This window comes from Polyergus mexicanus, unplaced genomic scaffold (assembly GCF_030449975.1).
Source record: "Polyergus mexicanus isolate NDT 795.1 unplaced genomic scaffold, iyPolMexi1.0 SCAF_4, whole genome shotgun sequence".
In the NCBI taxonomy this organism is placed as follows: Eukaryota; Metazoa; Arthropoda; class Insecta; order Hymenoptera; family Formicidae; genus Polyergus; species Polyergus mexicanus.
The window spans coordinates 5,996,558-6,012,758 of NW_027223324.1; the positions used below are offsets into that span (position 1 = coordinate 5,996,558).

The following is a 16,201-nucleotide window of genomic DNA, read 5'->3' on the forward strand; positions in this document are numbered from 1 at the left end:
TACACTTTTCTATATTTCTGTACAATCTAGAATATTAGAGAACGGTATTACACGAATAATTTAACGCGACAATCGGATTTACCCGCAGGTTGCCAAGAGCGTCGGACGCGCCGGTGGTGAGCGGCGGCTCCATCTTCTCCTGGGGTTACAAGTTCAAGTATACCGGTAGAACGGAGAGGGAGGTCTTGGAAGAGGTTGGACCGCTCCGGAAGGAGGAACCGCCGATTCAACGCTGCCAGACAACGTGCCTGAGAAGGAAGGCCAGCAGTGTACCGGCTACTCCCAGCACGCCGAGCCAGGACCTCGTCGAAATACGTGAGCAGTTTCTCTTTTTATCGTCATGTAATTTCATTATTTTCTATTTTGGGCGTTAAACGAAAGAGAAACAGAACGTTGCCTTCCAACGGAAATTGGTAGGAAGTGCACCAGGATCGTCAAGGGGTGGGGGTGAAGGATAAACGACGTGATAAAAATGAAAAGGACATATAAATCATTAAACGATCGTCGGGTTTGCTGATGTCGATGAACGCGATAATTTCAGGTACGAATAACGCACGATAGCCATTTCTTCTCCTTTCACGCGTTTTCAGGATATTCCAGCCTACCGCGTAGCTGTCACAGCGCGGGCCTGGACGGCACCGGGATGGAGGGCGGTGCGGGGGTCCTCAGTTCGCCATACTGTCCAGACAATACCTTGCCCCTTCTGGAGACTGTATCCGAGGATCAAGAGATTCACGCCAGGAGAAACAACGGTTAGTTGACGGACGTGTCTCTCTCGCCTCTTTTCCCCTCATTCCCTCGTTCTCTCTTTCTGCTGTTCGAAATGTTGGATCTCCTAATCTCGTTCAGCTCCCCCGGCCAACCCCCAGCCCATCGCCGTGACGCATGTGTACACGAAAGTTAACGCAGCGAATACATTGATCTCTGTTAATATTTGAAGCTTGCCTCGAATCTTGCGAAAGAGAAATGTATTTTTAGATAGATAATATCGCGGACAATCTCGAATGGGTGGGTAATTGTTGAGGAGATAGCTGGGTAAGAAAATTGTTTTTCATAGAAATTGATGGATGAAATAAAAAGTGGTAACAACGGCATTAGCGTATGCTCTTCTTCAGGAAACGACATCATGTTTTTCGATGCTTTCGTCGATCTGAGATTAAGTAATTTTATATTATATATTTATACCGACAGAAATGATTAGAGAATTGCGAAGCTGACATACATTCGTCCTTTCTCAAAAAGCGGAGCTCATACTCTAAGCCAAGTCAAGTAAATGGAATTATCGTCCACATTTGCGTTGCTCATTAAATTTCAAGACAAGTCGATGACGTGCATCGACGACGTTTGCGCAGCCCCCTTCTTGTTTACGATCGCCGCCGCTTCTTTGGCTTCTTTTAGACCTTCGGTTGATTTGTTTTCCTCTTTTCTTTCTGTTCTTTTAGCCGTAGACGAAAATGATACGCATGCGAGTGCCACCCACACGTCTACTACTACCATCACTACCACCACTACTACCACAACCACCACCTCCAACACCACCACCACAAACCGTGCGAAAGCCAAACTGAAATTTCCCAAGAGCACGCTCAACCGACCGCAACCGTTGTACAGTCAGAAAATAGTGATAGGCTCGGAGGAGCTGGCGGGTCGCGACATCGAGCACGTCGTGCGGCAGCGCATTAACGCCCTAATTAACGAGCGGAGCCCGAAGGTGGTGCGATCGACCGCGCTGATAATCAAGAGCTCCAAGGCGCCGGCGAGCGCCAATGGACGCATCCCGATCAAAAAGAGCCCCGCACGTGATGATAAAAAAACGCGCGTAGAGGTAAGCGAGCTCGACGGCCGCGGATCGACGACGACGACGACGACGACGACGACGACGACGAAGACCGCCAACGGTTGCGCGACACTAGCCATCGGGTCGGTTCTGTCGAACGGATTCGATCGACAGAAGGCAGCAGGTAAGAGCGCCCCGAGAGATCCTAGGACGATGAAAGAGAACGTTTTTTATTTCCTCTTCCTCTGTCTGAGTTTGCTCAGTATCTCCTCTTCTATACCTTGCGTGTACGTCGTTGTTGGATCCTGCTTTATGTTTCCTCTTTTGTCTTCCTTTGTGTTACGCTTCCGACACTGCGATCTGCATGGGCTTGCGCCTGTTATATTTAATAAAAGTCGATAATATCGCCCCTATAATAGTTCCGCGAGATATTTTGCGAACCAGATCGTTGTTTGTCGATTGACTATCAGACAACCGATTACTTTCGATTATTTTGGATAAATTGTACGAAATTCTAGCGAAAATCTCTATTGATCATATAGTCTGTCGATAAGAATGATAGTTGTATTGAACGTCATGTATCAATTTCACTACGAGATGGTTACGAGAGTGCACGCATATATGTGAATTTATGTCAAACAGTCATCTGCTCGATCTCCTCTGCGAGGTTTCCTCTGTTTGTGGAAATTGACGATTTATGTCTTATGTCGCGATCTAACTTTTATCGCTCGCGATATAAAATGTTTTTGTATATTATTTGTTTCAATGAAATCGCAATTTGAATAAAATAACGAAATGTTCAATAATAGAATGTTAGAATAAATGAAAAGATTATTGCACATATGTACACATACACAAAATTAAGTATCGCGAAAAATCTTTAACGGTTTTAATTAATCTCGGAGCAAAACCGCACCTGTAACGTTCCTTACGCAACTCGTTCACTCATGCAAACATTCAATAGCATCGATCGCATCCTTTCTGTTTCAGTCGGTCAGCATGAGGGCGAGGCAAACGATTATTACTTCAGGGACTCCTTCGACCACTCGTCGTCGGAGAGCCAGCTGCTGGATGCGTCCGGCAAGCCACACAGCCGCTCGGTCACGCCAGTACCGAAGATGCAGAAGCTACAAAACTCCAAACTCTGTCTCCAACAACAGCAGTACCATCAGCAGCAACATCACCAGGGCGTCCGGCGCGCGGCGAGCGGTAAACTCAGACACAAGAGCCTGCATGTGATCAGGCTCTTTATACCGGCATTCATGCTCACGATCACAGTGCTGTTTATCGTGACGGTTTTGGTGTTTGAGACGGACGCGACGCTGTTCAATAGCCTGCGTAAAACGCCAGAAATGGTGGCCTTAAGGAGCCAATACTACGTTCCGATTAAGGAGTTCCTGCGGACCAAGCTCGGCCTATTCTGATGCGACAAGATGACCGGGCCGAGGTCGTCCTACGTCGTCGCATAGCTCTCTCTCTCTCTCTTTCTCTCCCTTCAGTGCCAAGTCGCGGACGTGACTCGTGACTGAGAGATTTACGGCTTAGTCGCGGAAAGAATGTGCGCCTTCTCTCTCTTCCCTCTTCATCCTTTCCCCTTTCCATTGCGTGTCGTCGCGTCGCAGCTTGGTCGCACGAACGAGTGAGTGCTTCAATCCGAGAAGATTGAGTGTTACAGGAAGGCGAGAAAGGTAGACCGGAATGAAAAGGAAAAATAAAAAGCATCGTGTCGAAGAGATTAAGCGGAATGCAACTTTGACGCCCGAGAAACGTATTCCATTCGATTCGAGACGAGATAAAAAATCAGAATTTTGTAAAAAAACAAAAACAAATTGTACAAAAAAAAAACTGTATGTAATCATGTAAACAGAATGTATAGAATTATGTTTACTTATGCGATCTAATTTTTTTACATGCTTTTCAATCATTTTATTTCCGTTTTATCATTTTCCGTTTATTCATTTTATTTTACCGAATTTCCCTGACTTTTCATTAGTAGAATCGACTGTTATATATAAGAGTCACTGCTGATTGATTCACTTGCTATTTCGACAGGATGCGCATCTATATAAAAGCAGATAGTATTAAATTCAGTTAGTTTTATGAATAATAATCACTGCAAAAATACATTGCAATGTAACAGAGGGAACGTTATTATTTGATTATTGAAATATGAGAAAAATATAAAAATGGGTATTGATATATCGATTACATTTAAATATTGAATTTTAACTTTTGAATAATTGCTAGAAATGATCAAAAATTTTTGTTGTTGTTGTTGGGAAAAAAGTTTAAATATTAAACGAATTATTTATTTCGAAAATGGCATAGAATCAAACATTATAAACCGTCTCTTGTTATAATAAAATTGTAATCGCATCTTATGTTTGTTACATTGCAATATTTTAATCGTGTAATTACTTTAAAGGAATGCATTACGAATTTTGACTGTAATAAAAGTTTGATTTTGTTGGCTACATGCGATACTTTCCAAATCTCAGACGGATATTTGTGCGATATGAATGGCCTATTGTATTATTATGAAAAGGACAAGAGTGCTCTCTTTCTCTAGACGCGAGGCTTCCTCCATGCATCGTAGTTGGTAAGACGCGAAAAGACCATGCCGGCATAATAGACGAAAGAAAAGTATTTTGACATTGTAACGAGAGAGACGCGAAGTAGAGAGCACACAACATATACATACAAAGCGGATATGTAATATATTATATATATAGAAATATATAGGTCGCTCTCTCTAATGTGAGAGGTGATATTATGTACTTATAGGGAATTTAGATTATTTTAAACGATCAACGAAAAGCAATCGTTTCGTAGATAATTGTAGACTATATACGTGCTCTAATACGAAAGCAGTAAAAGGTGGCAAAAATATTGCATCGGTGGTAACGTCAAAAAAATTTGCAACATTTCCCGCTGATTTTATCCGCTGTCGGTTTTTTCGTTTCTTATTCGGATGTGCGCTTGATGTGCGTAATCTAATATTGTCTCGTCATCTTATTCAATATCGCGAGAGTGTAAAGCGTATACTCTCTTCATCGCGCATTTAAATTCTCGATAAGATCTAAGGACATGTCTTGTACGAAAGAGAGATTTATCAGGACCTGTCTCCGTATTATTGCGTTTAATACACGAACAAAGATGATTGTAACAGGAGATTCATTTTTTAATTTTCGTGATTGCATTTTACACGATTGCATGAATACGAATAAATCGATAGAGATAGAACGGAATTAAAATAAATTGGGACAGTTACCAAGCGCACGCACATACATGTTAATTTTCAATTTTATACTCTTCTTCGTATTTTTTTTTTTACGGAATCGTGATCTGTGATATTTTCCGAAGCCCTGCAGAATTATATAGCAAAATACAATTTGTATATATATGTCTTCTGTAAGAGCAGGTCCTGATTCGTCTTATATCATAAACTGAATGTCCGCTCGAGCGTTTTACCCTAGAAAGTATCGATAATAAAAATCTATAAAGAAGACAATTTGTAACTTTAAAATCTTTTGATTAAAGTATTGTATAGTCATTCTTAAGGATAAAAAGAACTTTTAATTCTCGAGTGGACACGCAGCCTCATCTCATCAGACCTTTTTTTCCTAAAAGTGCCTACGCTGTCTTACACTCTTTCATGTCATCGGATTCGCTCGTAATCCGCTCTAAGCTGAACGAAAGTGGGTTGACTCGAAGGAAGAGAAAAAAGAATAAAGCAAAAACTAAATAAATGAATCCATCTTACGCCGCGATCTCCTGTTCGTGAAAAAGAAATTCATCAGAACTTTGTAAAATAAGTCCTGAAATGGCGCTTCTCGTTAGCTCGAGGGTGTTGGCGATGTAAATGAAAAAAAGAGCCGATCGAGCACAAACGATTCTAAAAAATTAGAATGGTAAATGTGCGAGAAACATAATGTATCACTGCTAGTAGGGGCGTAAAAGTTTATGAGACTTTGCGGATCTTTTTCAGCCTTCCTGAAACATTGATGTCAAAGAATCTCGTACTATTTTCGCGTTTGTCGTCGCTTAAACTAAACAAAAAATCTCTACTATTTAGCGTTGTCAGGAAAATATTGACCGCGAAACTTCACAAACTTTTACGTCTTAAATTGACTGGGATGAGATTAATTTAAATCAAAATTTATATTTTACCTAAATTGAATAATTGGAATACAGGGATTAAGATCTCCCTATATGATCCTCCTACCTTATATAAGATCATATTTCGTTTAACCAAACGCTTTTCTTTATCGAACAGGAGAATACGGGCGATAAAAGTTAACTGTATAAATAAACGGAGGTCAATTGCAATACAATGTAATTCTAGTTATTAATTAAGAATATCAGCTCGCTGGACTGATCGATATAAAAAGACTAAGACCGAAAGAATAAAGATTACATGCGCAGAATTCAGATTGTGAGACGTAGAAATTTCATGTGCTATTTGTTAATTTAATCTGGATAGTTTTACGTACGATCACCAATCGCGCGTCAAAAGAATAAAATATTATTCGATGGACATGATTAAGAAAAAAAAAAATCTGAATTTTCAAATCGTAAAAGTTATACTTTTCAGGAACGACTCTCGGTAATAAAATTTTCAAGAATTTCAGCTGGATTCAACGTTGAATTTGAGATTATATGATACTCTTGAGAAGAAATCTCAATTTTAAAAATCTTTGAGAAACAGAATCTCTGATTGCAATTATCGCGCAAAGTCGCTGTTATCGTGAGAGTCTGTTCAAAGAATAAAATTTGCAAATAGACACTCGGTCTAAACTTATGGTAAGAGCAAAATAGGCAATGAATGGAATAACATTGAGTTTAAAATCGTCGTGGCATAGCTTCTACGCGATACACTTCTCAAAACTTTTTCGATAATATTGAATTATCATAGAGACGATACGCGCGTTATTCTCACAACTGTATATAAGATCGAAAAAAATTCTCCGCAATATTAAAAGCGTATCGAGATGTTGACGGATCGCATGGTATTTGCGCAACAATCGGACGATGTGGGGATGTGTATGCGGGACGTGTTCCAAAAAGATATACATACATCGTTAAAAAAAAAAAAAAATGTATTTCTTAAATAATTTAGATCACAATTTGTGTAATGTGTCATGATTGATGACGAATTTGGTACCAAACGTATATAAGTAATAACAGCGACTTAAAACTTGTATTTAATTTCGAAAAACGCTCAGCGAAGATTTCAATTAAATCGAAATATAGCTGATAGATCGTAGAGATAGCCCTTGAGTTGAATCTTTCGTATAAGAAAGGATAAATTCAAAATTCTTTTAAAAGATATGTGTAATCCTATAAGTACGATATTTTAAGGATATTGTATGAAACATAGTTGCGCAGATGTGAGATTTAAAGTAAAATATCTCTCCCCTTTTATGATATTCGTATTACTGATAAGATTTTTCTATTATCTCTCTCCTCTCTGTCTTTTCTTGCGCTCTCTCAGTTGACATTATATCGTAGGCCCCGATTCATCTTTATCTTTAAATCAATTCCAGCGTAATGCGATGTGTTGTAACGAGATATTGCGAGCAATATAATTCTTTGTTCAAGATTGTGCATACTTCTGGTGAGAAACGCGCGTCGCGCTTCTGGATTTTGACGAATATTTCTAGTAAAGTCATTTGTTGCAAAAGTCTCATTAATCCATTAAAATTACTTTCGAAAAAAAATAATTTGAAAATATAAAAATTAGTTTTTTCATTGTTAACAAAAAAATATATATATGTATAAAGAAAAATAATATTATATTTAAAAATAAATGAGAAAAGAATCTGTTTTTTTTTTTTTATTAATAAAAAACAATTATTTTTTTTATCGGAAAAAAATCGGTTTTTTTACATTTCTAGTTTTTTTCATTATTATAAAAAAAGAATTGCAACCTTTCTCCTTTCATTGAATCGATAAAATTCTCGATCTTTTTCTGATATACATAATCACTGATTAATTATACTTGATCCTGAATACGGCTTACACGTCAATTTGTTATTACTTAATTTTGCGCTGCCAATGATGCGCAGACTTTCATGAAAGTCATGTACATTTAGCCTACCGCGTTACCTTTACTAGTTTAACTTTTTAAGATCCTCGGGATTGGTTCGTTAGATATTTATTTGATAACTATGTAATTAACATAAGTAATTTATATATTCGCTGTAGCCGCCACACATAAGTGAATTTTAATCGAACCTTTATACGCGCGTGCGCGAATAAGGAATATAATTAAAACAGAGGGCTAAACATATACTACTGTTGTGTACAAATTGTGAAATGGTGGATGTAAATGCAGTGTTAATTAAAAAAGAAAAAAAGAAACGGCCGACACGACGACGGGAACGGAGCTCTGCGCTAATCAAAAATGATATAATGATGATAATCTTTCTACAATCTCCATTCGTATGTACACTTTTTGTACGCTTGCAAATTGTAGCAAACAATTGAAGTCGTATATGGAGATGCGTTTTCTCTTCTGGTCTGTTAATTCTTGAAATTTTGTATCGCATGCATGAATAAACGAGACATTTCATTGCAAAGGGGCGAAACGAGACATGTAATAAAGTATCATTCAGAGCTTTATAAAACTCTCTCTTTCCTTCTCTTTCTCTTTAATCTATAATATTTGTAAAAGTTCAACTGGTATTACATATATTCAAACTTTCGTTATTTCTTTCTCTAATATAGATAAAATGCAAATAACAGATAACAGGTACATGTTGCATAAAAGATTCCTCTGCACATGTAGCCTATCGCTAATGGTTACTTAAATATTTACTAAAATATGAGTAAGTAACAGAGTAAAAGACAAAGATACTAGAGTTGATAGTGAAATAATCTAATCGGTAATGATGATAAAAAATCGCAACAACGTTTTACTTATTGTTAGTCACTCGTGTAATTTAAAAGCGGAGATATCATTTCGTCGATATATACAAATACTTTTTGAGTTACTTTATATTTTAATCTGACATATTTTGATATAAAAAATAAAATATTTCGTAAAATATTCAGTTTTCAATAATCTTATCGTAATACTTTTATGTACAGAATAACGAGACAACTCAATTAGTATAAAAAAATAATTGTTTTTAAGAAAATTATTTACAATGTATTTTTTTAAATAATTATTTGTTTTTTTGGCACTAATTGATTTGTCTCATTATTCTGCACATAAAAGTATTACGATAAGATTATTGAAAACTGAATATTTTACGAAATATTTTATTTTTTATATCAAAATATGTCAGACTAAGATAAAAAATAACTCAAAAAGTACTTAATGAAAAAATACTTTATTATAGTGGAAAGCTCTCGAGATAAGCTACAAGAATATGTAATGAAAAATAGGGGGTTCCATTTAAGAAATTAAAAGTGTCCTTGACTTGACCTTAACGACGCCATCCAAGGTCAAACCAATGACACCATTTTATGTTCCCCTCAAAACCATACAATTTTCGTTCAAAACGTTTTTCTCTAAAATGCTTAGTTTTTGAAAGAAAAGGGGAGTACGGGTGGTCTAGGACACCCTGTATAGTGCACACAAGCGAATATACATATTAATGCGTCGCGCGGATATAATAATCATGATTCACCGCGTATATCATCACGAATTCTAAAATTCAATTTATCCGCTCCGATTTCTCTTTCAACATATGTACCACATGCATGCCGCCTAGATAATATTGATCTTCCCTTGACAATAGAATGGAAAATTAATAAAACGATTATTTTCAAAGCATTAACGTCAAGATAGCTTTGATCTCTGAAATATATATATTTATTTCCAATAAATAAATAGTCATATCGACTATAGTTACATCGTGGAGTTCATGGAAAGCGAGTTTAACCGCGGCCTTGAATTAATACAAAATGGTTGGCATAAGCGCGTAAGAAAACGCGACACGGTGACTACGCCTGCCCGTGAAAGGAGAATGCTACTTGCTATCGATGTTTTGCTAAGAATCGAGACACGATCATTGTAGCGGTCTTACGGTTGTCACGATGTATACATTCAAACTCAAAATAAGTATCGAATTAACTTTCACATTGATGTATGCCGATTTCCCTTTTAGACAAGTATCTTTCGCACGACATTGTGTGTGCGTGTGTGATGGATTAGCCTGATTAAATATAAATAAAGTTTTACATTCTTCTCTTCCAACACACATATTAGATATATATAAATCTCGAATATATGTATCATATAAATATAAAATATATTCTATGTTCTCTATAGAAGGAGAGGGTTCCCATTTAGAAATATTGCATATCGATATTATCATATTCTTTGCCAAAAGTAAACATCACTTTTTTCTCTAGAAAAATTTTCAAAACTCAAAAATTTCTACAAATTTTCTAAAAAATTTATTCGATTTTTCGTGTAAAAATGTTGATAATTCTGTTATAATCAAGTCTGATATTTACATTACATGTAAATAGACATTAACGTCTATTTTGTCAAAGAAGAGAGACACTTTGCTGTTATTAGAAAATTTGTCTTATGTCAATTCAAATAAAACTTCTTGAAGTGTTTTATTATAAAAATTTATATTGATTATAACAGAATTATCAAGATTTCTTACACGAAAAATCAAGAAACTGCAAATGCACTATCTTGACATATTAAAAAATTAAAATACAGAACTTCTACCTTGTAGATGTATAAAGACTAAAATTTTGAAAATTATTTACACAGAATGTCCCAAAATTAGATCGACAAACTTCAGGTGGTTATAAAAGACACCAAAAAAAGTCAATAATTTCTTTCCGCAAATGAGACGTTTTGGCATTAGATAATCGAAGATTAACAAGGAAATCTCGCGAACTCGAAAATTCTGATTTTGATGAAACTTTACACACATGTAGTGAGGTTAAATAGATGAATTTAGAAATTTCCAGTTGCGGCTCAATCAACGATTGTAAAGGGTAAAAAAATATAGACATAGTATATCTAGACCGAGCGTTTGCCTTTATTTAAGGAGCGGGGGTAAAGATGCACGTAGAAAAGAACATACTCTGTTTCGCACATAGCATAGCGCTCTCTTTCGTCATGCTACGTGCGAGCGAGAGAGAACGCAAGAGGCACGAAATAATAGAGTATGTCCTTTTCTACGTTCACCTCGGCTTCCACTCCTCAACACTCGGTCTAGATATACTATGTCTATGGGATAAAATCACTCCTCATATGTTGGGGGCGATGCGTGGCGCCGGGCGTAGAGTCGCAGGCTGGTAATCGAAAGATTCCAGATTCGATTCCGCTCTGGTCCCATCCTCCCATATGACCCAAAAAGAGGTTTTCACACATTATCCTATATAATGCCTATATTGGTTTATCATATATTATCCTATCCAATACCTATATTAGTTTATCATATATTAATCTATCTTTCTATCTAATACTATTAGGTGTACAACTTTGCTTCCGCCGTTTTCCTATAGATGGCTTTAACGGTAAGTAGTGGTCGAAATAAATAGATCATAGACGTCATGCAATAAATTTGGGCATCTGTCAACATAACCCCATAGAAACATTAGTCGATTTGTGTCTGCGTCATAAAGTTATTCTCGATTGAAAATGTCAGTTTACGAGCCAAATTCTCGTCATTTGCGGGAGGTTTTAATTTTCTGCTTTAATATGAAGAAATTTGCGGCTGAGGCTCATCGAATGCTCTCAAATACTTATGGTGAAGCCGCTATTAGTGAAAGAACGTGTCGTGAGTGGTTCCAACGCTTCAAGAACGGTGATTTTCAAGTCGAAGACCGGCATAGCGGTGGAAGAGAGAAGGTTTTCGAAGATGCAGAATTGGAGGCATTACTTAATGAAGACTCGAGTCAAAGTCAAAAAGAATTGGCACGATCATTGGGAGTAACTCAACAAGCAATTTCAAAACGCCTCAAAGACATGGGAATGATTCAGAACAATAAAGCCTCGAATTTCGGGAAAAAAACGGCGGAAGCAAAGTTGTACACCTAATACCTATACCTAATTAATGGTGTATAGACAATTCCTTTCGGAAAGTCTCCCAGCCATATCAGAGAAGAAGAAGAAGGAAGACTCCTCATATGTAGAGCGGCTTTATGCTTTTCTCGATGTATCTCGAAAATTATTCGAGATATCAAAAACTATTTTATACGAAAGTTTCATAGTAAAGACCCTCTATTTAAATATATTAATAAAATTTTGAAAAAATAATTTTTTTTCAAAGATTTTTGTCCTTGTTAATCTTTGATTCTCGAGTACCAAAACGGTTCATTTGCGGATACGGATTTGTTGACAAAATTGGCTCGTTTTCGTGTCTTTTCCTAAGGACACCTAACCTAACCACCTGAAATTTGTCGGTTTAATTTTGGAACATCCTGTATACGCGATAAAAGGGGAAGGCTAGCGTGAAAGATCCAGAGATGGCCAAAGTATCGCGGATTCAACGCCGATTCAATACCGATATGATTTTGACGTTCGACAGTTCTTATAAAGGCGAGTGCGTTTCTAGCTGATACCTTACCTACTGTCACTCTCTGTGATTCACCAGAGTCGAGTCGGGTCGGACATTCAGTCCGCGACGGACTACGAAGCCGTCGACATCGGGCGCATGTCCGTGTCATTGTGCTCGTCGCGGAGCTAGAGTGATACAGTGATCATCATTCTCGGTGTGCGTCACGTGCGTTACGTCTTTCGACGACATGATTCGAAGAGGTTGAAACACAGTTGAGAGATTCACTTAACGCGAACACCGGTGGGATCTTCAATATCGCAACGACATGGTAATTGAAAATTAAATAGCGAAATAGTACCCTTTGACTATTTTCAGGAGGAAAATTTCCATCTCGATCGAGAATATCCATATGTAAAATAATATTATGCTTCTCTTGGCTAGATGAGTAATACAGAATTTTTCATGAAAATCGTGACTTATTTATAGTGTTATATTATATTATTCATCTGTCATTTATTTTATTGATAATATATGCTATAATAATGCAAGAGTATAGTTAAATGCAAAAAAATTTTTATAATTATAATAATAATAATAATAATAATAATAATAAAATATTATAATATAATAATAATAATATAATAATAATAATAAAGTCAAATTTTTTAATTACATTAAAATAAATAATGTAATAAATCTCTATGTAATATCTTATACATATATCGCGTTTCGTCACAACGGACTTTTCTGAAGTTCCAGCGAATCCTAATATAAATATGTTTTCTATCATATTCGACCTGACCTCGGAATAAACTTTAAATACTCAGCTCGGATTGTCTCATGCCGCTTTGACTCCTGGATCGTGAGTAATATAGTTTCTCTTGTGGTCGAATGACGTCAGAAATCTTTCCTCGTCAGGTTCTTCCTTCGACGAGTATATATATATTAAATTAGATTGATAATTATATAGAAAAATCTCGCCCTTGTTTATATTATTAGCCAATTAGTTTTTACCATGAAAAGTGTATGTATGAAAACAAGAGAATATATAATCATGTATATAAATAATATTTTATGTAAAATTGACCAATCTTGTGAAGAACGAATGACTAAGTATTAATGGTTTATTGCTTCTCTCTTTATTGTTCCTTGTCTCATGATTCTTCACCGAGAAACGATTCATTTTTTCGCAGCTCGATGGCAAGAATGAGATGCTTTGACGTGTCGCACGTGATGTAGGAAACACATTCTCAAAACAAGGATGATTGATTGTTTTCGCTTTAAAAAAAAAATGCAACCTTCCCGACGTTGCGTTTCGTCAGAGAGAGAAAATTAATCGCTCGGAATTAATCGAAAAACGATAATTATCTTATTTTACATCGAACGTCATCGGCATTATATCTCGCACAAGGACTGTCGTGTATAAATTGTCCGCGAGGAGATACATGGAACGTCGATGACGTGTTCGATACAGATCGGTTACGGTATCGTTTCCATGTGTGAAGTCCATTATTAATCATCAAAGCCTCAGATTTTTAAAATCACCGAGTCGCATCACTCACAGAAATCGTCTTAATGATATTTTTAAAAGTGATGAAAGAAATAATGGGGGATACTTAAATTTATTCTTTCCGAAACTCCACATCGGTTTACAAGTAATTTCGGTATCTCGGAGGCTTTAACGGAAGATACAAAAATCGTGCGAATTAGAAACTTGCACATCGCTTCCTCATCATTTTATTTCGCTCACAAAGCTCCTTCTAAGAGCAAACATTTTGGCTACTTCATAGAGGAAAGTTTGTGAGCGAAATAAAAAGATAAATCAAAATTTCTTAAAAAATAAAATCTTTCAACTCTCACCAAATTTAATACCAATTATCCTTTAATAATACTCTATTTATTTAGAAAAATTTAGCCTGACATTTCAAAATTTACGAAAGTTAGAGCGTGCGCAGATATTTTTCAAAAAATTCAAAATTTTATAAAAAAAATAAACCTTTTCACAAATTTTCACCAAGTTCATTACCAATAATCCTTTAATGATACTCTTGTTTATTTAGAAAAATTTAATCTAATATCTTAAAGTTTATGGAAATTGGAACGTGCACAGACATTTTCCAAAAAATACAAAATTTTATAAAAAATAAATCCTTTCACCGATCCTCACCAAACTCAATACCAACCATCCTTTAATGCTACTCTATCCATTTAAAAGAAAATTTAGCTCAATATTTCAAAATTTAAAAGTTAGAGCATGCGCAGACATTTTTCAAAAAATTGAAACTAAGCTTAAAACGCTGTATGAATTTTTATAAAAATGACAGTAAATAAAAGTGTTGTATTACTTTATTTGTGTGTCAAATTGCAACGCAGTAGCTCAAACAGTTTTTTAATTATAGACTTTTGAATTTTCGGTCAATCCGTATATACACACATATACATACGAACATTATAAAAAAAAATGTGATTTTTCGATATTTTGGAACACATTGACATAAAAAATTGGAAATAAAATTTTGTCGCAAAAACAAAGCTTCCACTATAATATAACGAAGCAAAAACAATTGACGCTGTGTTACAATATATTTGTCGAAGAATTGCTAAGCGACGATTCCCGATTCAATACACACGCATCTTAATCAATTTACAAAACAGGATTACGACATTGCCTCACGTGCGCCCCTCACAATGACTCACGATAGACTTTAATAAGTTCGTTGAACTAGTTCGCGCCTTTTTCTTTTCTTCTACGCGATGTTCCTCACTTTTCTGAATAAGGTAGACATCTCGTGGGCGATCTCTTCATTCGGCTTGAACGGTCAAAGAAACTACTGCGTGCCCAGCATACGCATAACCTAGGCAAGTGCATCAGCTGAATATGTCGTCCATAATTATTTAGTTACGTTCTAAGACCTTTTACAAAGCCATTTTCCATACAATATATTTTCGAATGTTTACATTTAACATAAATATATTCGAAAAAAATCTAGTACATATTTCCTCGCAAAAATTATTGCTCGTTTATTATAATAATTAGGAATAAAGCCAAGAATCCGGATGCATTGAACGTATTGTAAATGCGATTCCTCTTAATGTTCATGACGATTTCCATGGAACAATATTATCCGACAGTGTTATCCATGAGGCAAAATTCTCTTCAATTTCAGCTATCTGAATAGAGCATCGCGTCTATGCGAGAAATCAGAGCGATAGTAGCGATGTAAATCGTCATTGATGCGTATAATAATGTATCTTAGGCCAATATTCATAGTTCAAGACCGTCTTAAGTAATGTCTTAAGATGCTAATACGGCTCTATGATTGGTTTAGGGCATCTTAAGATTGTGCTTAAGACGATCTTAAATATAAGAACTGACTATGAATACCGGCCTTAAAGCCTTCCCCGATAAGGTATGCGTATCGATGGAAACCCCCCTTTCTCTCTCGTACCTTCTGGGAACACCTCTACGGCCGTTATTACGCGCCGAGAATTTTACGGTTATGCACATTGCGTACACCGATCTAATGGAACATCCTGTTAGAAACGACTTGCTACGGTCTTTGGTGATGTTCCATCACCCCGATGGATCGATAAGTACATTTATTTTGAAGGAGCGCGCGATGGGGAAGAGAATGTGAAATCTTTCAGAGAATTATCACAAAGGGCGATAGATCGATTTTTCTATTCTATTTTGTAATCAGATTACAAATAATTAAATCAATTTTTAATCAGGAATAATTTATAAATCAATTTTCAATTATTAATTATACTAAAGCTTTACTTCATAATTCAAATTTGATTTGTGATTTAAAGCATGTATAATTCACAAGTCAAATTTGAATTATGAATTAAAGTCTGTATAACTCATAAATCAAATTTGAATTTCAACTCAAAGCTTAATATAATTAATAATTAATTTTAAAAATTGATTTATGATTTATAAATT

At 35.9% G+C, this 16,201-nt stretch overlaps 2 protein-coding genes across 6 annotated transcripts in view; both read left to right on the forward strand.

The window, feature by feature from the left end:
• Window positions 1-8,140, forward strand: part of Frmd5 (FERM domain containing) — a 41,154-nt gene extending 33,014 nt beyond the window's left edge. For 3 of the 5 annotated variants that reach the window (XM_070294980.1, XM_070294981.1, XM_070294982.1), the window contains 4 exons: window positions 89-315; window positions 591-752; window positions 1,443-1,961; window positions 2,768-8,140. In XM_070294980.1, the coding sequence (XP_070151081.1) occupies window positions 89-315; window positions 591-752; window positions 1,443-1,961; window positions 2,768-3,201 (1,342 nt within the window). In that variant the 3' untranslated portion in view covers window positions 3,202-8,140. The remainder of the gene's footprint in view (window positions 1-88; window positions 316-590; window positions 753-1,442; window positions 1,962-2,767) is intronic. The other 2 variants (XM_070294984.1, XM_070294983.1) reach the window with 2 other exon arrangements.
• Window positions 8,141-12,351: 4,211 nt separating this feature from the next.
• LOC138932651 (unconventional myosin-Ie) overlaps window positions 12,352-16,201 on the forward strand; it is a 39,705-nt gene continuing 35,855 nt past the window's right edge. Inside the window, exon 1 of the mRNA XM_070294711.1 lies at window positions 12,352-12,583. Coding sequence (XP_070150812.1) covers window positions 12,581-12,583 — 3 coding nt within the window. The 5' untranslated portion in view covers window positions 12,352-12,580. The remainder of the gene's footprint in view (window positions 12,584-16,201) is intronic.